The following is a 22,548-nucleotide window of genomic DNA, read 5'->3' as shown; positions in this document are numbered from 1 at the left end:
AAAAAACAATTGACGACAATAGTCGTCCAGTCCATTGGGCTGGAAATCGATGTCTGTACAGAAACGATATCAAATGAACATGGCGCACTCGTAATTACCCTTTGTTTCAGATGCTAAAGTTCTTCTATCCTACAGCACGTGAAGGCAGCGTAATTAACGTTATCCCGGGGCACGTGCTAATAACAACAATGATGCTAGCAGCGGGCCCAAATTGCTAGTAGCTATCTGCGGGACTAGCAAGTGTACACGTACTATAAACTCTAAAGTCACAAACGTGAGACGCTAATACTGCTTTTATGAGTCAAAAACGCTAGCGAATGCCTGCTCAACTCCTATTTTTCCACTGCATTACTCTGGATAGCTGAATTTTGGAGAATTTTCAAATGACTAGCCGACCAAATGGCTGGAGAGCGAACCAAGAATGTATATGGTAAGGAAAACGAAGTTTTATCGTGATTTCTGCCGTCGTTTTGACACATGGATAATGGCGTAGAGTGATAGCTATTAAAAATGTGTTCATGAACATTTTTATTGATGTAGAACGTGGAGGCAGCTTGCGAGCTCAGGGTGCGCGTGTTAGCTTTAGGCTACGAATTAGCCAGTAGAGGGCAGGCGCGCACAGCTTTCAGCCTGTAGTGGACGCCCGAGTACCGCCTTGGAAACGCATTTGTAAATTACAGTATCGATTTTTACCAATTTTTTTGCGACTGGAAACTTTTAAACCATTTCAAACGGACGTGTATCGCCGCCAATGGCACTGAAATGAAATTGTGTGCGTGTGTGTACTTTTTGTTGGAGCCCGGTCCCAGTGGCAAGAAGGTCAACATGTACTCTTTTTGTTGTTGTTTGTTTGTTATATTTTCCTCCTTTTCTTCTTCTTGGCACGTTCCACCGCAAAACTGACAGCTCGCTGGGCACGTACAAACACACACCGGGGAAAAGCGCAGGCACTTTGCCAACAAAATGCCAGGAAATAAAAAAGAAGAAAAGTTGAGGGCGAGAATATCAGCATCTCTCTACGATTAATATTTATCCAATGGCCTCCCATTGACAAGGATGAACGTACACTTCGTTTAAAATGGCAGGGCTGGTTAGATGTTAATCCATTTTGAGCGGCTGGCCTCCAAAGGACTTTTCTCTGTCCTTTCGTTCTATGTTTGTGAATCATTTATGATAATTAAGTGGGGCATCGTACTAGTGTATGAATACACATGGTAATATAATTGTATTTTATTGTTGTCAGTTTACAGTATTTTTCAGATTTTCTTTTAGTCAGTTACTAAAAAAAATATATATATATATATAATTTTTGGGGGGCTTCATTTATCTATTTTATGGGTGATTCTCATTTAACTGTTGCCCGATTATTGTGGTAGAGGCATCTAAAAGCAAAGTCCCACTTACACAAGGTCAAATATGATGCTTTCTTTTACAGATGCTCCGCTCGGCCGTCCGTTGTTTGCCCGCTGTCAGAGTTTGACGCGGGACGGGGCGGGGCGGGCCGGCCGGGTCGCACCCGCGCCGCCGTTTCCGGCGGTCCGGAGGGGCGACGGGCCGAGCCGGGCCGGGCCGGGGCCGAGGCCGGACCATCTGGCCGACGTTTACCTGGCCGCCGGCCATCCCCACGACCACGACGGCGACGGCTGGCGGACGGGTGGGGTCGGCCCCGTCCGGCCCCCCCGAATGACAGGCGGAGAGCAGATGTCCGTCAAGGCGCTTTCTGGCTTAATTAAGGGGAATCGGCAACCGACGACGAGGTGCGGTGAGTACGTGTCTCATGACTTTCCTTGACTGATCCGTGTTGGCCAATGTCGTATACGTATTTGATTGCTAAAGTAGTGCTGTTTTTGCCCTCACAAATGAGCTTTTATGGAAGGGATTTGATGAATGCAGGATTTTTTTGTGATTGTGTGATTTTTGCAAATGCCCCCAAATTAACAAGAGGTGACCCAAAAATGACAAACCTGAAATCACTCTCATTCATGAGAACGTGACCTGTAAGTGCCCCACAACCAACAGAAAGTGACCCCACAAGCCCCCAATTCAACAGAAAGTGATCCAAAATAGCCCAAATGAACAGAAAGTGATCCAAAATAGCCCAAATGAACAGAAAGTGGCCCAGAGTCGTGCCAAAAATCAACAGAAAATGTCCAGGGCGTGACCCCACCCCAGGACGCCCCCAAATCAGTTGACTTTTAAGCGCCGCTATTTGACGTCCTCGTTTACGATAGGGATGGCGTGGTCTTTTTCTCGCCGGGTGTGGATTTTGATCCAGTCATTAGCGACACTTGCTCATTGCCTTGATCTGCTGCGGTTCCCCCGGGGGGTCCTCCGGGGGCACGCCGTGCGCTACGTTGCGCTGCAGCCTGTTCTCCAGTTGTGACAGTGCTCGCTTCCTTATGATGACAATTAGTGGCTGTTAGGGAGAGGGGGGGTACGGCCGAGGGGGGGGTTGGTGGGTGCGGCTAGAGAAAGACACAATGAACAAACACGCATAGAAAAAAAATAGTTGCTAATGAGGAGGCAGAAACTCCTGAGACCCCATCAGGTGTAGCCAGGACCAGGGGGGCGGAGCCTCGTGACAGCGCCGCATATGCCCGAGCGCCGACTTCAAACTAAAAACATCTTTGACGTTCTGCGCTCCGCTGACAGCTGCAAAAAAAGAGAAAGTGGGGATCCCAAACAGAAGAACTATAGATTATTGTAAAAGCATTGAGAGGAAAAAAAGGAGGAAAAGTGCAGTGGTAATATACTGATAAATCGATCAATTAGATCACCGTAAAGACTGGGAAAAATACTGTACATTTCAAAAATGACCGTAAAATATTTCCCCCAAAATATTGGCTGCAAATATGTCATTTTTACAATCTTGTAAAAGCATTGAGAGGAAAAAAGGAGGAAAAGTGCAGTGGTAATATACTGATAAATCTATCAATTGGATCACCGTATAGACTGGGAAAAAATACTGTAAATTTCAAAAATGACTGTAAAATATTTTCCCCAAAATATTGGCTGCAAATATATCATTTTTACAATCATTTCTCTTTATTGTCGTCAAATATATTCATAAAATAGCAAAAAAAACGTTCTTTCAGCCTGTTTAATACATGGGGTAGCGTTAAATAGCGGGCTAGCGTGTGGGATATCGTCTACCGTCACAAACGCTTCTTTTACTCTATTAAATACACGCGGGGAGGAAACAAAAACTAGTTTAAACCAAAAAAAAGACAGTAATGTGAACGTAAATCGGAGTATTTGTTTGCAAAATGACGCCGGGCCAAAAAGAAACAAACAAAGAAAGGCACGAGGTGACGACACGCCAGGCCCAACAAGCGCGCTTTTGTGCGCGGCAGCTGGACGTGCGGGCCGGTCGGTCGGTCGGTCGGCCGGCCGGCACCGCTCGCTTGCGCGTGAGCGTGACGCAAGGCGCCCTGACGTCAGCGGCCGACGCGCCGGGTGCCGTCTTTCAAATGCGTCCGTCCGCCGTTGACCTCGCTGACCTTTCAACTTAGTCAGGCCCAAAAAGAAAAGCAATGCGCGCAAATCCACAGTTGGAGCCACAATGGCGGCTGCTAATTGTGTGGAAATGTCAACTAAAACAAGCCCTCATTAAACGACACTGTGACAACACCGCAAACGCTACGTCGTGTGTGTGTGTGTGTGTGTGTGCGCGCATTCTCCTGAGGGAAATTAGCCACGATGCCCCCTGATGGCGGGCAACGCCCATTCCCATCAGGTCTCACAACAGCTAATTGGCCGGCGCCTCGGCGTGGCTGGCCGCGACTTATTATATTTACCGTTTATGCTTACTTGTCGTTTATTTAGTCGTTAGCGCCAGACAAAATGAGGACCGAGTTGAAAGGAGCAACTCGGCCGTTTGAAAAATGCTTTGCCGCTCCATTTTATTTCGCCTCCTGGCTTTTCATTCTTAAAAGTCGATCCTTTTTGCTTCCTTTTTAATCTAGCCAATAAAATAAAAGTTGAAAAAGTAGGAAGAGATGAAATACATTTCAAAATGAGTGTATTTTATTCTTTCAAATGAGTCAAATGAAATAAAACGGATAAATAAACGTTACAATGAAATAAAATTAATGGTGAATAAAAATCCCAAAGCTCAATTGTTTTTCCTAGTATTGCACAATTGACACCTAGGTATTTAAAAAAAAGACTTTACTATTATAAATCAACAAAAATCAAAGTAGATTGAGAAAAGGATGATGGTGATTTGTTTTTGCTGTTCTTTTATTTTCCCCTTTTCTTTTTTGGACCTGAATAGAATTGCGAAAGATACTTTCCTTTCAAAATGAACACTAAAACTAAATGTGCGAGCAGGACCGTTCCATCCGTCCCCCCCCCCCCTGCTGAACAAATAGTTGTTTTGAAACGGCGGCCACGCTAGCAGATGCTAACGTCACGTGCGCGGCCAGAATGGCCCAATTGAGTCGGCGGCGGTGGCACAACGGACGCGTTTGTCAAGAGGAAAAAAGATGTCGGCCAGCATTGGGACAGACGCTCTCCTCTGTCTTTTCTATCAAAACAAATGAAAAGGCAGCACAAGAAGACAGACGCCTTATGTGGGCAGGCCAGGGGGCGGGGCCAAGGCACCCTCCCTCCATCCCTCCCTCCCTCCTCGTACTTGTCGGAGGCCCGTCGCAAATATTCCCCGCTTTCTGGGCCATTGACGGCGCGTGACGTCCAGAGGAATCCGTCCGGCGGGCCAGATGGACTCCTTCTCTCCATGTCCCTCCGCCGTGGAACACGAGGCCCATCCGCGGGAGGATTAGCGCGCGACGTGTCGCACAGTGTGAGCGCGACAAGCCTCCCGGAACGAAGACAGGGGCCCGATAGCGCCGCGTCTGTCCGGCCCCGCGGGGGGGCCGGCGGATGGCGCTCGCCGCTGTTTTGCCTCCGCCGTGCTGGCCTCTTACGGCAAACATCTCACTCCCTAAATTCTACATTCTTGACCCAAAATCAACGTGAATGTTCCCCAATGTAAAAAAGCAACAATAACAACAACCTGTAAGTGCATTAAAATAACAGGATGTGAATGGATATGGCAACTCAGAATTGCCCAAAAATCATCAGGAAGAGAAAGTGAGCCCAAATCAAAAGGAAGTGATGCAAAATCTACAGAAAGGGACATCAGAAGTGCTTTGAAATGAATCTTGAAGTTGTCTCCAAATCAACCGCTGAGGGTTAGGTCGGAGGAACGGATAGGAGCGCCTAGGTTCGTCCGCTTGGGCAAACTTAGCAGGCGTGTCACGCGCGTCGGCGGCGGCACGTGAGCTTTTGACACATGCTAATGTATGCTAAGGAGGACGCGGCAGCTGCCGCCCGCCGCGGCACGCCGTGACGTCACGGCTCGCTCTCCGGCTCGCCCGTGCCCTTGCTTTGACGGCTTGACATTCCGCCGGTCAGCACAAAGCCAGCGCCCGACTCCAACGGCCCGGCGCTGAAGTGTGGTGGCCGGCGTCCAGACACGCGCGCACCTGAAAAGAGCCAGTTTGCAACCCGCACGCCGCCCGACCTTTCGGCTTTGCCCTTGACGTGTTTGCGAGCAGATGGAGCGGTCAGATGGGTGCGGGACCAAGACGCCATCCCTGCACCTTCCCCACGGCCGACCGGCCTCCCAAAAACAAAGATTAGCATCCCTGCCGCCCTCGAGGGAAATGGCGGACGAGGAAATGACACCCACTCGATGGCATTTGAGCAAAATGAACAAGATGGGAGCGGAGCAAACGATTTGAGTTTTTTTTGACTTTTTCAAGGCATGGAAGAATGCTTGATGTTGCCAAAGTGAGGCGTCCCCCCCCCCCCCGAGGATTAGCCGACTCCCCACCCGGAGAGCGGCGGTGGACGAGGTTGCCCGCCAAACGGCTCGCTCAATTGGCACGCACAAAAAGCGCGCGCGACCCCAAGAGGAATTCCTCCTTGTTCTCCGGAGGCCGTGGAGGGTTCAAAGGTCACGCCGAGGCCTCCTTCGGGGGCGGGGGTTCATGACCACGGGACTCGGCCCCCCAAAAAACCTTTTAGCCTTTTAACGCAATGGCTGCAGTTAGACGTTCAGTCCATTTAATCGTTCGAATCAAAAGGAAGAGATCTCAAATGTACAAAAAAAACAAAAAAAAGTGAGCCAACCAAGAGTGCCCCAAAATCCTCCTACGGTGACTGATTCATACGTGAGGCCAATTGCCCAAAAGGGGATCAACCAACGGATCTGTCTTTCATGTCCGTCAATGAAGGGACCACTTCTACCTTTGGAGACGATCATTTTCATTTATTCACCTCAAAACCTTCATGGAATCATTTTCATTGATTTTGAAAAAAAAATCATTTTTGACAATCATTTTTACATCCTAATGTCATTGTCATTGTAATCAAGTTCCATTTCCTTTTCGCTCTGGAACAAGAATATTTAATGAAGACAAGATCATCCGTAGTCAAGAAAAGAAGTCATTTTCCATTTCATTTGTGTTCAATTTCCATGGTGAACATGAGAAAAAGAGTGACCCCTACCAAAAGGTAGCCCTGATAGCAAGGGAGCTAACCTGCCAGCGTACCCTCGTCCATAGTCGCCCTCGTCGGACTCAATTGCGGGCCCTCTTAATCCTCCCATGGGGCCCGGCTTCTTCTGGAGGGACCCCGCCCCCCTTTGTCTTTAGACCCACCTTAGGCTCCTTTTGGGAGGCCTCGGCTCCGTCCGCTTCGGCGCTCGGCGTCGGTCCGCCTGGTCGCACGGCGTACGCCCGTCACTTTGGGAACCTGGGAGGCGGGGCCGAGCCGGGCGCCCCGCACACCACGCACGGGCAGAACAAAGGCGGTGCCACCACCCAGCGCGCCACCTCCGGCGGGGCCTCGGCGGGACACTTGAGAGCGACGGGCGGCGGCAAGAGGGGCCGCCCGGGGCCCGACAGCAGGCCGGGGCGGGGGCCGGCGCCGTGGCCCAGCTCGCTCAGCAGCCGCCGCATCTCCTGCAGGGACGAGCCCAGCAGCAAGATGTAGTTGCGCGCCAGCACCAGCGTGGAGATCTTGGAGAGCCGGCGCCCGGGGCCCGGGCAGGGGCCGGAACCAAGGGGCACGCGCGAGGGTGCCGAAGACGGGGCGTAGGGCACCATCACCTCCCTCAGGGCGTCCATGGCCACGTTGAGGTCTTGCATCCTCTTCCTCTCGCGGCTGTTGATCTTCCTCCTCAGCTCCCGCTGCTCCTCGGCGCTGAGTTCCCGCGCCGCTCTGGACGGGCCGCCCCCGGGGCCCCCCGGCGGGTGGAGGCGAGGGGCCGGCGCGGCGGGGCGGGCCGCGGAATCCCGCGAAGCCTCGTGTCCGCGCCGGCCTTCCCGAGAAGGTCGGAAAGCGTTCATCTTTGGTCCAGAACCCCTCCGGAAACGGGGAAAGCTTCCGAGGAGGTCCGTCCCGATCTCCTCCCCGGGTCGCTGGCCAGAAGGGAGGGGGGGTCGCGGCTTCTCACTATGCGCCCAAGTGTGGCAACCCCACGATAGAAAGTCATCTAATTGAAGGGCTCCTCCCTGAGGACTTCTTGTCTCGTGCCGGTGAGGGGACAAGGGGAGGAACCCGATGGCGGGGGGTAGGGGGGGTCTTCTTCACTTTTCTTGAAACCCACCCAATCCAAAAGAAGACACTTCCTGTGACCGCCTTTGGCAGAGTCGACCTCCTGCCGTTTTGGCCGCGCGAAAATGTCTGAAATACGGCGTCACCGACGGCCGCCCTCGGAGTGGCCGTCGCGCAGACGGACGGACGGACGGACGGACGGACCCCGCCCATCCGCCCGACCGTTCAGGTGACGGTTCACACGCTGGGGCCTTTTCAAAAAAAGTCAAAAGACGCATTGACCCCCACCAAAAGGACGCTCACAGAAGGCGACTTGTCTGGAGCGACGCCCGGCGGCCACCTGCGGAGGCCCCGGCCCAGGGGGGCGCGACGGCCGGACGGACGGCCGGCCCACGTCGGATCCGGGGGAGGAGAAAAAAAGGGGCACCTGCCATCCAAATAGAAAAGCCGCCGCATCCGCCGGACGACTGGGGGCAAGGGGGGGCCTGGGGGGGGGTCTTTCTATTGAATCCATCCAAAAGCACGTGGGCACCTGGGCACTAAAAGAGCCCAGTGTCCCATCTTTTCCTGTCGTCACGGTGACAGGAAAGGAGCGCAGTCAATCCGTCCTTTGAGCGCTTGGGTGGGACACGCGGCGGATGGACGCACGGACGGACGGACGGACGGAGCACCTCCTCTCCTCTTGTGGTCGGCCAGAAGCCTGCCTGAAGTCACTTGCTGTCCAAGCAAAATGTTGCAAATGGAAGCAAGAGATGTTGAAATGGGCCATGGCGTGGGCGAAGCTAAAGCTAGCCAGCTCGCTTGTATATTTTCGTCAAAGACAAGTCCAAGTCAGGTCAATGCGCCGCCGGCATTCCGAGGTTTCCCTCAAAGATGATTTGATCCGTGTCAAAACATACGCTCACCACTCAATGGCTGCCGTTAGACGTCCAATCCATTTCATCGCTCAAATCAACAGGAAGGAAGAGATCCCAAATGTAAAAAAAAAAAAACCAAAAATGACCCAACCAGGAGTCAACGCGCATTGCGGTCCAATGCAATTTCAGGCGTGTGCGTGTCTGTGTGTTTGTGTGTGTGTGCGTACTTATAAATGACTCTTTTTTTCATTTATATATTTCAAATATTTCTGTCGTGCGCCTTAAAAGATTTTCTCTGCAAACGTTGACAGCGTTCAATAGTTTATTATTCATCTCTCAAATGTTTCAATATCTTTATTCAAAATCCTTTATATGACGTACTATTAATAATAATAATAGCCCCACGGCCCTCAGATGTGTGTTTTCATTAGATATCTCTATCAAATCATTTATATAATGTATTATTAATATAATATGAATGATTTAATAACGGCAATAGACATCCAAGGCATTTTTCAAACGGATGAGATGGTTCCTACTGAAGCATGGATTATTTTTTCAAAATATGATATTATAGCAGGAGAGAATTAAGATGCGCGAAAAATGTCACGTCGTTTTTCGCAGTAAATATTTTTAAATGTTGCTCTTGAATCATATGCCATTTAATGATGGAATCGCTGCGTAGTGATGAAACGTTAAATGATCATTTATTCCATTCTATTTGAAAGTGTCTAATATGACAGATACATGAATTAGGATTTAGAAAAAAAATCAGAATTTCATTTTATTTGGAATCCATGAAATGCTAAAGATGTTATAAAAATGGTGGCTGGTGCGCAACAAGCACCTTTTTCCCCCCTCATTTGATTTTAGTATTAATGCGATCCGATCTGCATAAGATAAAAAGTGCTCCCCTTTTGCGTCTTTTCCAAATGACACCAGAGCAAATATTGCGCTGAATATTCATGCTGCCAAAAATGTTTTGCGACCTCTATACACAAAACAAGGGTATCAAATGGTAATAATTAGGAATGTATTATTCATAGCGACGGCTGCGCGAAGAAGAAAAAAAACAAATGCTAGATATGATTTTGCAACGGATAGCTTGACAAATTTGTGCTCATTTTTACTCCGACAAAAGTAAAGACTGACGAGTCGTTCACTAAAAATGGATCCTTTTCATTTCATTCGACCAATATTTTTTGATAGTAAAAAAAACTATTAGTTATGAAATATAATTATTGCTCATATTTGAAGTTTTTTTTCTTCCGATAAGCAAAGATAATGATTTATTATAATGGTCATTAGTTTGATGCCCCCTCCCCCCCAAAACACACACACAAAAAGTCCTTTTTTTTTTGCTCTCATCATATTTTGGCCTTTATTTTCCAGTGGAATCACATGCAAGTCACGTGTCAATAAATATCCGTTCATTCGTTTCTTACAAAAATACACACAGGAAAAGCGCGTGCACGTCAACTGTACAATATTTACATGGGGGGGGGCGGGGCTGTCATTTGGACTCCCCCGTCAGGCGCGGCATGGCGCACATGCTGCACGGACACGGCATCCCGGCGGCGGCGGCGGCGGCGGCCGCGACGCCCCAGTGCTGGAAGCCGCCCGGCAGGGGGCCGGCCGGGTGAGCGTGAGCGTGCGGGTGCGCGGGGGGCTTGAGCAATCCGTGCGGTGGGGGCGGCGGCGGGGGAGGCGGCGGGAGAAGCGGGTGATGCACGCCGTGGGGGCCCGCCGAGCCGGCCGCCGCCGCCGCTGCGGCCGCGGCGGCGGCGTGCGCGTGGACGGAAGCGTGAAAGCCGTGGTGGGCCACGGCGGTCGGTCCCCCGACGGCGACGCCGATGGCGCTCCCCCCGCCTCCGCCTCCGGCGCCTCCCCCTCCGCCGCCCCCGTTGCCGTAAATGTCGGCCAGCAGGCGCTTCATCTCCTCCAGCGAGGAGCTGAGCATGAGGATGTAGTTCCGGGCCAGCAGCAAGGTGGCGATCTTGGAGAGCTTGCGCACCGAGGGCCCGTGCGCGTAGGGCATGACCTCGCGCAGGCCGTCCATGGCCACGTTGAGGTCGTGCATGCGCTTGCGTTCGCGGCTGTTGATCTTCAGCCGGATGGACTGCAGCTCGTTCTCCGACAGGAGCTTGCGCTCCTTCTTGGAGGCGGCGCGGGCCAGCTCCGCCAGATCCGACAGACCCGACAGCCCGCACAGCTCGTCGTCGTCATCGTCGTCGTCGTCGCCACCGCCGCCGCCGTGCGCCGGCTGCCGCGGCCCCGGCCCCTGCTGGGCGTGGGGGCGCCGGCGGTCGTGGCCCGGAAAATCGCCCTGGGTGGACGACACGGCGCCCGGGAAGCCGTGCGCCGAGCGGCGCGGGAAGGGCCGACGGCGGTCCGCTACCGCCTCGGCCTCCGGCGACGACGCTCGGCTGGCGTCCGACTCCATCGTGCTTACGTCGGCACCTGCGAGACAGAAAAGAAAAAAAATAGAATAAATAAATGGAGCTTCCCTTCGCCATCTTGACAATGGCGTTTTGGACGCAATCATTTGGCCGACGGCAGCCGGTCGGTGTCTTCTTTCGTTTTTCTACGCTACTTTTACTTTCACTTTAGCATGTGGTGCAGTCAAGTCACTCTTGTCATGCTTTTATTGATGGAATCTTGACATCGGGAAACTTGATCTCTTAATATTCCTCACCTTGTTTAGCGTTTGTCGTTCTAAAAGTAATATCGGCAAATAGTCACCATTGTGGTGAGCGTAAGCACGTAAACTCTATTGATGGAAAGGTCGCATGTATTGTTTTTGTGCAGAAAATTCATCATCGTATATTAATTAAAAAATATATGGGCACGCAATATTGAAATTCAATGTCAAATAGACGAATGAAAATTCAAATCAAAGTGTGTGCAAAAATGAATGGACATTAAAATAAGGGCCGTCGTTAGCGGAATTCCAAAAGAAAATGTCAAAAAGACATTTCCGGCAATGTAAATAATCTCGTTGGGTAAAATATCAATACGCTCAGTCAAATATTGCGATATATCGTAAACTCAAATTTCGGCAGAGCCACTAATATGTCACTGTAAATTGGACTATTTCAGTTTGGGGATATTTATTTGACACTATTTGGCTATATTGGATGAACTTTTTTTACAGCACGGAAACAATACAAAGCGCTCATTTCCAACGAAGCAAAACAAGGCGTTCTTGCACACGTTGTCGGTCCAAATCCCCCCAAAAGAGCGCCACCGACTCACCTCGCGTCGCTGGTCGGCCGCCGTTCTCCGTGCGTCCAAAACGTCCAAATTGCGCACGATCCGAGCCAGCCACGTCAATTTGCGTGCACTTCCTCCCGCGCGTGACAGCTGCAACAGCGACGCGCCTGCCCGGCTTGGCGCCCTTTTATACGGAGGGGGGAGCGGGTGGGGGGAGGTTTGGGCGTGGGGGCCGTTGGGGGACCGGGACCTTCAACACCAACCAATCAACTGCTTATAGAGAGAGAGAGAGAGAGAGAGAGAGAGAGAGAGAGAAGGAAGAGTAGCTCTTTTCCATAAGTGAAATGACATACGTAGACCACAAGAAGAAGGAAGCCCCCCCCCCTCAAGCCAAACGTCGCCCCCGGGTAGCCATGGCTTTCCGTCCGTCTTTTGCTCTTTTGGTTTGGGGCGGAAATGACATACGTGATGGTGGTGGTGGTGCTTGGTGGTGGTGGGCCGCTTGAGATTACACTTTGACTAAAGTTAACGTTGGCTGCAAAACGGGAAGTGAGTCAAATAAGCAAAGTGGTGACCCCAAATCAACCAAATGGCCCCCAAATCGTCCGAAATCAACGGCTAGTGACACCAAATTGCAGGGTTTTGGAAGCGAATAGACCCCCACCCGGCCTAGAAAATGGCCTAGAATGGACTTGGTCACGGTCCGAGGTTTTTCCTCTTTTTGGGGCGTTTGAGTGGAATGCAACACAAACGCATTTGTTTTGCAACCGTCACAGTAACATCGCTAACTCTAATCTAATATTGTTTTTTGTCGTCGTCGTCGTGGTCGTCGGGACGCGTCGGACCGGGCCCGAAACCCCGAGATTTGTTCTTTTGTGTGGGCGAGGTGCCAGTTTGATGGAGTGCTGACATTCCAGATGGGAAGAAGGAGGACAAAAAGAAAAAAAAGATGGCAGGACACAATGCGCCGGCGGCCCGCCCGCCCGCCCGCCCGGCTAATCCGCGCGGGACTCGCTTGCGTTCGCCATTTCTTTGGCCGCCACGTTAAAACGATCCGCTGCCCCTTTGAGGGGGGGCGGAGTGGGGGGGCTTTGCGCTATTAGGAGCTAATTAAGTGGCGGTCCGGCCTTGCGCGCTGCCCTAGTCCAAATGGGGAGCTTACAAGCTCTTTAGCTGGCGTGACAAATTGAATGGCTTGCCCTATTCAATAACAAGCAAGCCCTCCTTTTCTAACTCCCTCCCTCCCTCAGCTACCATTCGCCCACCCGCTTGCCCGCCCGCCACCCCATCTGGCCGCCGGCACAGAAAAGGAGGATTTGCCCCACGGCGCGGACCGTGCGAGCGGCCCGCTCCGGGACTGGGGACTGAGGACTGGGGACTGGGGAGGGGGCGCCCACTTTGTTCCTTTTGCGCCTCGCTTCAATTCAACAGGCGGAGATTTGCTTTGGCCAAATGTTACAAATGTTTCGACAAGCCGGTCTCTGATCCTCAAGGGTCACGGGGGGGAGCCGCTTGGGGGGGTGGCGACAAAGCAGCGTGCGGGTGAATATAGCGGGGAGAACCACCATTGAAGGCCACCGACCAGCTAGCGGCTGATAGCGGCGCTAATTTCTCTCCCAATTTCTCCTAACGGTTCCCGTATTTGGCAATATTACCCGTAAAGCCTACCTGGATTTGGACCCGTACCAGATGGTGTTGACCTTTGACCCAAGCGGAACCATTTTGCTTGCTGAAATGTTTGAACGGTAGCCCCAAATAGATATTTCCATCCATTTGATTGGCGGCTTGTCACTTCACATTCATTTAAATAACGATTAAAAAACATTTAAAAAAACTTTCACTGTTGATTGGCCCAAAGTCAACAGAAAGTCACCCCTAAAATGGCCCTCAAGACAGGATTGGCTGAGAATGCCCATGTTTCGGCCCCGTTGACGGCGCTGGGCGTCCAATTCGTCACCGGCAAACGAACGGGACGTCACCCCAAATCAACAGGAAGTGGCCAGGAATGGCCTCAAAATCAATTTGAAGTGAGATGAATATGAAGTGTGAAGGGAATGGACGTCGGGTGCCGTCAGTGGCGCTGAAACATGCTGGGGGGGGGGTTGGTGGGATGGTGGAAAGCAAGCTAATGGCAGGGCGGGGCAGGGCAGGCCAAGGCAGGGCAGGGCAGGGCAGGGCGGCGCCACTCGTCAAACCGCCATTGACACCAAGGTGCCAAAGGCGGACAATTAGACGCGTTAGCATTCCTCCGCTAAGACGCGCGCCGCCATAATTGGCGACCTGGTTGTCATGGTGAAACGAAGGCGTCTTCATACATGAAGGGCAAAATCAAATGTATATTATTCTACTACATTTCAATGTTGAATCCGTTCGGACGGATTCAACGTCCGTGGCATGGCGGCCCACGACTTAAGTCCAAGCCACGGCAGAAAGCAAGGCTCCGCGGCGGGAGTATTTAGCGGGCGGGGGCCGCGGGCGGGGGCCGCGGGCGGGTGTTTGGGAGCGTGAAAGGGTTGGGGCGGTTCACATCATCGCCCCATTCAAATGGGCCCCTCCCCTGTTGTAAAACAAGCCCGCCTTAACACAGCGCCTTTGTGTCCCCCCCCACAGGAAACATACCACCCAAAGTGCCTCGGAGGGGGGCGGGGCCGCCAGCAACAGGTGGGGTTAATGAGAGCGGGCCGGGGACGTAAAAGGGGCGTTCCCGCCGGTTTCCGTAATACGGGGCCCTAATGGCAAGATTGATGGACGGAGACAGCGGGACAAAACCGGGGGGCGGCCGTGAAATGTAGAGGGGGGGGGCGCGTCCTGAATGGCGTCTCGGCCGACGCCGGAGTCACACGGACGCATGGGCCGCCTCCTGGGGGGCTAATTAGCAGGGAGGTCTGGGCGACAAGGCCTCGGAGAAAAGGGGACAGGATACGGGGCGAGCGCGGGTCAGCGCTGACCACCTACCAGGAGACCACGCCCACAAACCCCTCCATCCTTCGCCACTGTAAAAAAAATACACACACAAGAGAGCGTGATTTAAAGCCCCGCCGTCTTCTCGTCATTCCTAACCTCAGTTGCCGGGCGGACAATTGACTCGAGGACCTGACTTGTCTTTTGGGGCCAAGGCGGGGGGGTTTTATCGGGGTGGCCCTCCACTTTGGAGTGGATCAGCACACTCGGGAAAGAGCGAGACACTTGTCCTTCCGTCCTCCCGGTCGCCAGTTTGTCAGCCGTCAACTCGTGTGTTGACGGGGCCTCGACGTCCAAAGCGTGACAAGTGCGAGGATTGGCAGCGAAACATTGATAATATTCGATATCAAAAGTACAAGAGTAACGAGTGCTGACGTCATTCATGTTAGCCATGCAAATGAGCGATGTTACGTCCGTCCGTAACAGCCGTATGACGTCAGCGCCCGTCGGCCATTTTGGGGCAGTGTCGTCTAATAGCGATATATTACTGCTCACTTTCCAATTTGTATTTTTCCTGCATACCAATAGTTATGAAAATGTTTATCCACGTCAAGAGTTGATCATATTTTAATCCCTCACCTTACGTCTGTGACAAGAATGAGCCCGTAGTGGCTCCAAATCATCAGGAAGTCCCCTGGGAATTCTCCCAAATGCACATAAAGTGACCCAAATTCCTGACTTGTTGTGTACGTGTGCTTGTTTGTGTGTGTGTTTGCAAATGAGTGCGCGCCTACGTGCGTGTGTCAAGGACAATAAAGATGTAACCCACCATGCTAATGAGTGTGTAAGCACCAGCAGCAGTTTAGCGCTTAATCCGTGCTTTCTGGACTGTGAAAATGGGGGCGTGTGTTCTGTGAGCCAGAGACGTGCGGCGGCGCGAATGGGCGAATGGGCGAATGGGCGAATGGGGCGGGCGCCCGACAAACAGGGTTATGTTGTGTCGTCCGGCACAATCGGCGACAGCGGCGCCGGACAAAAAAAATGTGTGTGAAAGATGGCCCCCGAAAGCGCCAAAACGCCCCCCCCCCCCCGAAACTCTCCCCCCCTCCACTCCTTCCTCATGAATATGCTAATCCCCGCTGAGCGTCGCTCGTTAATTAATGAGCCGCGACGACCCGCTTCTTCTGGGTCTCGGGCCGGGCGGGCCACACCGTCGGAGCGTCGTCGGAGGGTCGCGCCGCGCCGCTCAGCCGTCGCGCTAACAAGGCCACAAACCGTTAGCACGGTATTAACCTACATAGTGACGGGCGGGCAACAAAAGACGCCTCTCGGGCGTCGCCCCTTATTTAGCCCCTCTGGAGTTTGTGTCGCCAGCGGCCATCACTCGTTTGCCGTCTCCGACACCCCATATTGAGTCACGTTTCAGTCACCGTTAGCCCTCGGTCTCAATCAGAGCACGGTGGAAAGGGACCAATTACATTTACTCTCGCGACTGTACTTTTCGGTGGAACTTTTAGTCATTTTTTAGAGCATTATCTGCTATTTCATTCAAAAAAAGTAGTCAGAGTCACTTGCTGTTGATTTTGAGTCGTTCCCAATCACTTTTTGTCTGTTTTGCCTCACTTCCTGTTGATTTTGGTACAATTCTGGTCACTCCCTGTTGATTTGGGGTCATTTCCCAACACCTTCTCTTGAGTTTGGCCCACTTTCTGTTTCTGATTGTGGGTCACTTTCTATCCATTGCGAGTCCACCAGGGGGACGTCTATTGGCGTCAATGGAATACCATAAAGAAGTAAAAGTGCGCGCGCGCGGGCGCCAACTTGCCGTTTTGTGAAAGGCCAAGTCGGAACGGGCTCGTTAGCCACGTCCGTCTCGCTTCCCGCGAGCGAGCTGTCACTCAGGCGCCGGCGCTCATTTGTTGCGCGTGAAGCGCAAAAGTGCCGTGTGGCGTGTCGCTTTACTTTGCTGTTTAACGAGCTCTTTAATTGAGCCGTCTACTGGCCACCTGTCGGCCTCATTAGCATGCTAATGCCGCGCCATTGTTGTAGCGCTGACAGCGAGGACGGGGGCGGCGGATTGGGGGGGTGGGGCGGTCAAGCGGGGGACCCCTCGGGGCTGTCGCTCTGCTGCAGCGGGGCCACGCAAACAAATCAGAAAGTGAACTTTTTGGGGGCCCATGCTGATAATCCAGCCAAAGAAAGTGTACGAGGAGGCTTTTATTTTGGCGGTCTGATGATGGATGGGAGGGATCTCATATGTGGGATACGTTGGGTGGGACGAGCGTTGATATATATATATATATGTGGATATAATCAACATTCTTTTTAAACATTTGATTTTCCAATCGTACATTTTTGGATCAAAATGAAAGATATTTGTTATTTTTAATTTAAATATAGAAAACATACACACTAGAGTCTGTAATATGCTGGATTTATTGTCATTTTTTTATATTTGAAATATTTGTGTGAATGTGTGTGTAAATTGAGTCATCCAATAGTCGAACTCTATAGTCAATATAACAACATAAGTGAATAAAACGACCGTTCATTCAATGCCAGTGCAAATGGATTGGATGCCTACAGGCGACAAACTCATTTCAAGTCACAGCAGAATTGTGATTGGACATCTAGTATCATCATCATCCATTTCAGTAGATCTTACAAAAATAGCGACGGAAAAGAAGAGTAATACATCAAAATGCCGACAAGGCCATAACGGGCGTCCCGTTTCCAATTAGGGCTCTTCAAAAGAAAACTAGCTCATTGGAGCGGAGCCCCCCACCAAAACAAAAGCCAAAAAGTCCTAATCCTCTGATCAGCATGCCAAGAGCACATTGGGAAGGGGTGCGCAGGGGGGGATGTCTTTGATTGAGTGGGGGGCAGCTAAGGTGGCGCCTCTTCTTGTCGGGCGGGCCCTTGAAGGCCATGCCTCCTTACTGAGTCGGTGGCAGGCGGACGGGCAGGCGGGCAGGCAGGTAGGTGGTAGCAACTATCTTGACCCTCCCCACACGTTGGAATGTTCCAAAAAGAAATCCCCATTGTTTGGACGGACGACTTTCCCAGTCCGGAGCCGACGTTCGTGTCACGTTCAAGTCCCCTCATGCAAAAGGCCTGGAGGGGCGGGCACTTGAGGAGACTACAAACAATTAGCACTCAGCCCACATGTAGCTAAGCTTAGCGTCAAATCCTCACCTTTGTCCAGACAAAGTGGCTGCACCGGCAACCACCCCCGGCCCCCCAAACACACACACACATGCACACATCCCAAGTCATGGGAACGGCACACTCGAATCCCACGATCCACTATCTTTGCCAACCCCTGACATCTCTCGGTGTGAATGGCAAGAAAAATTGGATGAAAGTGCGTCAGGTTGGACTGACACCCAGTGGACGGTCAGCAACGGTGCACCCTCTGGCCTGACGCTTGCCAAAATTTACGGCGACCCAATCTGCTTTGGAAAGGAGAAATTGCATTATGCACAGCTTCCTGATTCGGAATTTTTGCTCACTTCCTATTTTTATTTTTTAAACAACCTGTACTGTACATTTTGGTGTCAAAGGACATCCAAGTGACTTTCTGTTTATTGGTTGATTTGGGGCATTTCTCGGTCACTTCCTCTTGAATTTGCATCTTTCTGATGGTTTACTTCATTTTTACAACAATTTGTTTTATTTCAAGCAAGATGATAGATGCATTATGAGTTCATTGACTGGCTCACAGTATTACTTCCTTTCCATCGAGTCTCCTGTTACTGCAATGTACCACTTCATTCATGTTTGCAAAAGAATAAAAAGCAGAAATAGATATTATATCGTGATAAAAAAAAGAATTGTGACCAAGTTTGTTAATTTGCTCAATGGAACTTGAATTTTATTGGAAGTAATATCTGTAGTCTGGTTTGTTTGAAAGTAAAGATTTGGATGATTTTTTTTTTTATTCCTGTGCCAAGTAACGTAGTCATGCGACTGTTTTAACAATCCAAGTGCAAAAAAGTAAAAAGTCATGTCAGAAGTGGGATTCGAACCCACGCCTCCATTCGGAGACCAGAATTCCCTTTGAGGAGAAGGTTTCAACCTTGAGTCTGGCGCCTTAGACCGCTCGGCCATCCTGACAACTGACATCGCATGCTGTTCTTGCGTTCTTAAAGATCATCATCCAAATATTGATAAGACGACGGATGACATGTATTTCTCCACACAGTGAAATTATTGTATGTGTACATCTATGTAGATTTGGAAAAGTCATTCTAATCCTTTTTTCGTTGTCAACCGTGACGCGTCGTATGTGCTAGCGTACCGCTAGCTTCGGTTGCTATAGCGCGGTAAATTGTTTTCAATATTAAATGTGTTCGTGCGTTTTCGAAAGACGTGGTAAGTGGACCAAAAGTGGCAAATGCGTTCACTTTTATGGTTTGGAACATGATACGTATTTGGATTTTACTCAACGAATTCTCGGACATGTACGCTACGCTCTGCGTCACTTCCTTCTGCTGAAGCGGCAAATCCAGAGCCATGTAGAAAGAGAGTTGCGACACTTTTTAAGCTCTCAGGTCACGTGGTTCACGGAGGCAGACCCGAATAGTTCTTGACACAAAGCGTCTATGTAATGTATTTGTTTTTATCGGACTGAGAGCGGCGATTGCAATGTTTCTTGGTAAACATGGATAAAATCACATATTATACATGCTTATTGGATTAGGTGCACGTACAAACATGACACCACGCCTTTCCAAAAAATGGATACTATATTTCAGGTCTTGTTGAACTTGACAATAGGTGTACATTTTGTGAGGTTGTTTGGTAAACTTTAAATCATCTTTTTTGTGATTGCCCCTTTAGTGTCAAGTTTTGGGAATGTGTTGAGACATACATTCATCAAAAACTGCTCATGGAATTTAAATGAACAATAGTGGTCATTGGACCAAAAAGTAAGCTTTGAGGTCAAGTGGGAAAAACATGACGACGTTTGCAAAGAAGATGCGCCTCCTCCCTCAGATGTCCCGAGAGAATGAAGGCGCTCCCGGAGGAGATGCCATAACCTTGTTTTGGTTTGTCGTCCGTAGTGACCGGGCCACACTTTCAGAGCCACCATGAATGGAGCTTCTGCCGGTACGGCCTCCGCCCTGCTCGGTTGGCGACAGAGGTCCAAGGAGACCCGCCGAGAAGGTCCAGGTGAGCCGTCGAGGTGAGGAAACCACTACTTTTTATTTCAACATCATCACCTCAGACTGAAAGGCATGCAGGTCCAAAGCGGTTGCTCGCCTGCTTCCAGCTGGCAAAGTTGGGTGGTGGACCCGGCCGATCGCCTCTACTACATTTGGCTCCAGCTGATGGTTCCGCCCGTGGTCTACAACTGGGTGGTCATCATCCTCAGGTAGGCGCATCACCTGTCCTCGTCGTAGCCTCCACTCGTGAAGGTGTGTCTTTGCTGCCGGCCGGGACAGGACGTGTTTCCCCTCCATCGCCACGCGCTACCTCGCCATGTGGCTGACGCTGGACTACGCGTGCGACCTGATGTACGCCGTTGACATGATCGTCGCCCTGCGTTCGGGTACGTCCAATTGGAGGGGGTCTAACCGTAGCGCAGAACAAGGAAGCCTTTTAAAAGTTGGACAAGTAGGAGACGAGATGTTTTGGGCTTGCGTTCAGGCTACCTGGAGCAGGGGATCCTGATCAGAGACCCGGTCCGCCTGAAGAGTCGATACCTGAGCTCCAGGCGTTTCTTCCGCGACCTGGCGTCCCTGCTGCCCACCGACCTCTTCTACCTGGTCTTGGGGGCCCGGGCGGCCGCGGTGAGGATCAACCGCCTCCTGCGCACGCCGCGGCTCAACGAGGCGCTGGACCGCATGGAGACCAGGACCTCGTACCCCAACACCTTCCGCATCAGCAAGCTGATGATCTACATCTTCGTGCTGATCCACTGGAACGCCTGCCTGTACTTTGCGCTCTCCGACTACATCGGCTTCGGGAGCGACGGCTGGGTTTACCCCAACATCTCGCGCCCCGAGTTCGCGTCCACCCGTCGCCAGTACTTCTACTGCTTCTGGTTCTCCGCCCAGATCTTCACCACCGTGGGCGACACGCCCCTGCCCGGTCGGGAGGAGGCCTTCCTCTTCATGATAGCCGACCTCCTCATCGCCGTGCTGGTCTTCGCCTCCATCGTGGGGAACGTGGGGAACGTCATCACCAGCCTGAGGGACCGCGACAACGTCTTCTTCCCCAATCACGAGCTGGTGAGACGAGCGGCCATCTCCCCCGGGCGGGAGAATGACGTGCCGCTTCCCAGGTGAAGAACTACCTGCGCGGCCACCACATCTGCAAGGAGCTGCGGCAGCGGATCGACAACTGGTACCAGCACCTGTACATCAACAAGAAGATCATGCGTGAGAACGAGATTCTGCAGCAGCTGCCGCTGCACCTCAGGACCGAGATCGCCGTCAGCGTCCACTTGCCCACCCTCTCTAAGGTCACCATCTTTAAGAGTTGCGAGAAGAGTCTTCTGGAGGAGCTGGTGCTCAAGCTAACGCCACAGGTTCGCCCTGCGTTCGCCGCCGGCTAACTCGTCGGTTACCTTTGCCAGACTTGAACTCGGCTTCCCGTCTTGTTTCTCGGCGCAACGTCTAGCTACTCCCCAGTCAAATGTTCTGTTTGACCTCAGCTAATGTTGGTTTCTCTCTTTTATAACGCATCTCTCTCCATGTTGCTGCACCCGCTCTCTGTCCGGGTCCAGAAGCTTCCCACTCAGTAGTCAAAAAAAGACTCTGAAAACCCATATCTTGAGAAAAGTGTAGGGTTGCGATGCAGTTGTTAACCTCAAAAGTGTTGATGACGGTGCAGGTCTTCAGTCCCGGGGAGTACGTGTGCAGGAAGGGCGACGTGGGCCACGAGATGTACATCATCAAAGAAGGGAAGTTGGCCGTGGTGGCGGACGACGGCGTCACCGAGTTCGCCGTTCTCACCGCGGGGAACTTCTTCGGAGAGATCAGCATTCTCAACATTAAAGGTAAGCCCCTTTGTCCTCGGGGCGGGAACTTTGACCGACGCGTCCACGCCGCAGGCAACAAGTCGGGCAACCGCCGCACCGCCAACATCCGAAGCGTCGGCTACTCCGATCTGTTCGGCCTGTCCAAAGAAGACCTGACGGACGTGCTGTCCGAATACCCGGCGGCCAAGCGGCACCTCGAGGAAAAGGGCCGGCAGATCCTCACCAAGATGGGGATGTTGGACGACGGCGGGGCCACGGAGGGGGCCGGCGCCCAACAAGTGGAGACCAAGATCGGTGCGCTGGAGAGCGCCCTGGAGGCCCTCCAAACCAAGTTGGCTCGCCTCATGGCGGAGGCCGAGTCCAGCAATCGCAAGTCAGAGGCGCGCGTGGCCCTACTAGAGTCGGGGCTGGCGGCCCGCCGCGGCCGGCCCGCGGGAGTGGGCGGAGCCCGGCCTGCCAGTGAGGAGCCTCGCGGGATGGCTGACGCCGCCAACCGGCGAGAAAAGGCCGAAAGCGGGGAGGGCCGAGATGGAGGCGAGCTGGGCGAAGGCCAAAGCGGAGATGAAGGCCAGGACCGCCTGGAAAACCAGAGGACGGACTGGGAAACCGATCAAACCGTGTGACACTAGTCAGGCACGATCACAAATTTAGAAACTCTGGAAGAGTGAATCCAATCAAATGAAATTAGTTTTTGTTTATTAGTGTTTTTACTATCAAAATGGTATTGCGTATATATACACTTTTCAGTACCAATAGTTAAAAATTAGTATTGTGACGAGCAGTCCAATGCCAATGGCAGCCAAAGAGTTGTATAAAAACAGTCAATAAAAATCCTTTTATTTATTTAGATTCAAATATGACAGTCGTGTAATTTTTGCTTTCGTCCACGAAAAAACCAAAACATTTAGTTTGCTACTTAAATGACTTCCTGTTTTTTTCTCCAAAAGCACTTCGATTGGTCCAATCAGCCGGGTACTTAGACCAATCCCATCGGAGCATTGCATGTACTGCAGCCAATCAAAT

The 22,548-nt window shown here is 51.6% G+C and overlaps 3 protein-coding genes and 1 non-coding gene across 9 annotated transcripts; 1 reads left to right on the top strand and 3 right to left on the bottom strand.

Annotated features, from left to right (window-relative positions):
- The first annotated feature begins 6 nt into the window (after nucleotides 1-6).
- cnga4 (cyclic nucleotide gated channel subunit alpha 4) lies at nucleotides 7-22,488 on the top strand. Of its 6 annotated transcripts, XM_077616907.1 has the most exons (10): nucleotides 7-430; nucleotides 1,436-1,762; nucleotides 19,604-19,725; nucleotides 19,813-19,914; nucleotides 19,985-20,091; nucleotides 20,190-20,773; nucleotides 20,827-20,888; nucleotides 20,964-21,072; nucleotides 21,378-21,543; nucleotides 21,598-22,488. In XM_077616907.1, the coding sequence occupies exons 3-10, from the start codon at nucleotides 19,631-19,633 to the stop codon at nucleotides 22,146-22,148; spliced, it is 1,776 nt and encodes a 591-aa protein (XP_077473033.1). In that variant the 5' UTR covers nucleotides 7-430; nucleotides 1,436-1,762; nucleotides 19,604-19,630; the 3' UTR covers nucleotides 22,149-22,488. The 6 variants fall into 6 exon arrangements, with proteins under 6 accessions (XP_077473033.1, XP_077473030.1, XP_077473027.1 ...); XM_077616904.1 differs by having other exon boundaries at nucleotides 1,436-1,757; nucleotides 20,827-21,072; nucleotides 21,598-22,482; XM_077616901.1 differs by having other exon boundaries at nucleotides 20,827-21,072; nucleotides 21,598-22,479.
- Nucleotides 6,263-7,637, bottom strand: olig1 (oligodendrocyte transcription factor 1). The gene has a single exon (XM_077617531.1). It carries the CDS (start codon nucleotides 7,356-7,358, stop codon nucleotides 6,750-6,752), a length of 609 nt encoding a protein of 202 aa, XP_077473657.1. The 5' UTR covers nucleotides 7,359-7,637; the 3' UTR covers nucleotides 6,263-6,749.
- Nucleotides 9,796-11,848, bottom strand: olig2 (oligodendrocyte lineage transcription factor 2). The gene is made up of 2 exons (XM_077617364.1): nucleotides 11,679-11,848; nucleotides 9,796-10,883 (listed from the first exon to the last, which is right to left on the bottom strand). Exon 2 carries the CDS (start codon nucleotides 10,864-10,866, stop codon nucleotides 9,937-9,939), a length of 930 nt encoding a protein of 309 aa, XP_077473490.1. The 5' UTR covers nucleotides 10,867-10,883; nucleotides 11,679-11,848; the 3' UTR covers nucleotides 9,796-9,936.
- Nucleotides 18,545-18,653, bottom strand: trnal-caa (transfer RNA leucine (anticodon CAA)). The gene is made up of 2 exons: nucleotides 18,616-18,653; nucleotides 18,545-18,590 (listed from the first exon to the last, which is right to left on the bottom strand). It is a non-coding gene; the product is annotated as a tRNA-Leu (tRNA).
- Nucleotides 22,489-22,548: the final 60 nt, after the last annotated feature.

Source organism: Stigmatopora argus, chromosome 13 (assembly GCF_051989625.1).
Source record: "Stigmatopora argus isolate UIUO_Sarg chromosome 13, RoL_Sarg_1.0, whole genome shotgun sequence".
Taxonomy (NCBI): domain Eukaryota; kingdom Metazoa; phylum Chordata; class Actinopteri; order Syngnathiformes; family Syngnathidae; genus Stigmatopora; species Stigmatopora argus.
Note: the sequence above shows the minus strand (reverse complement) of the source record. Positions and strands in the feature narration are given on the sequence as shown.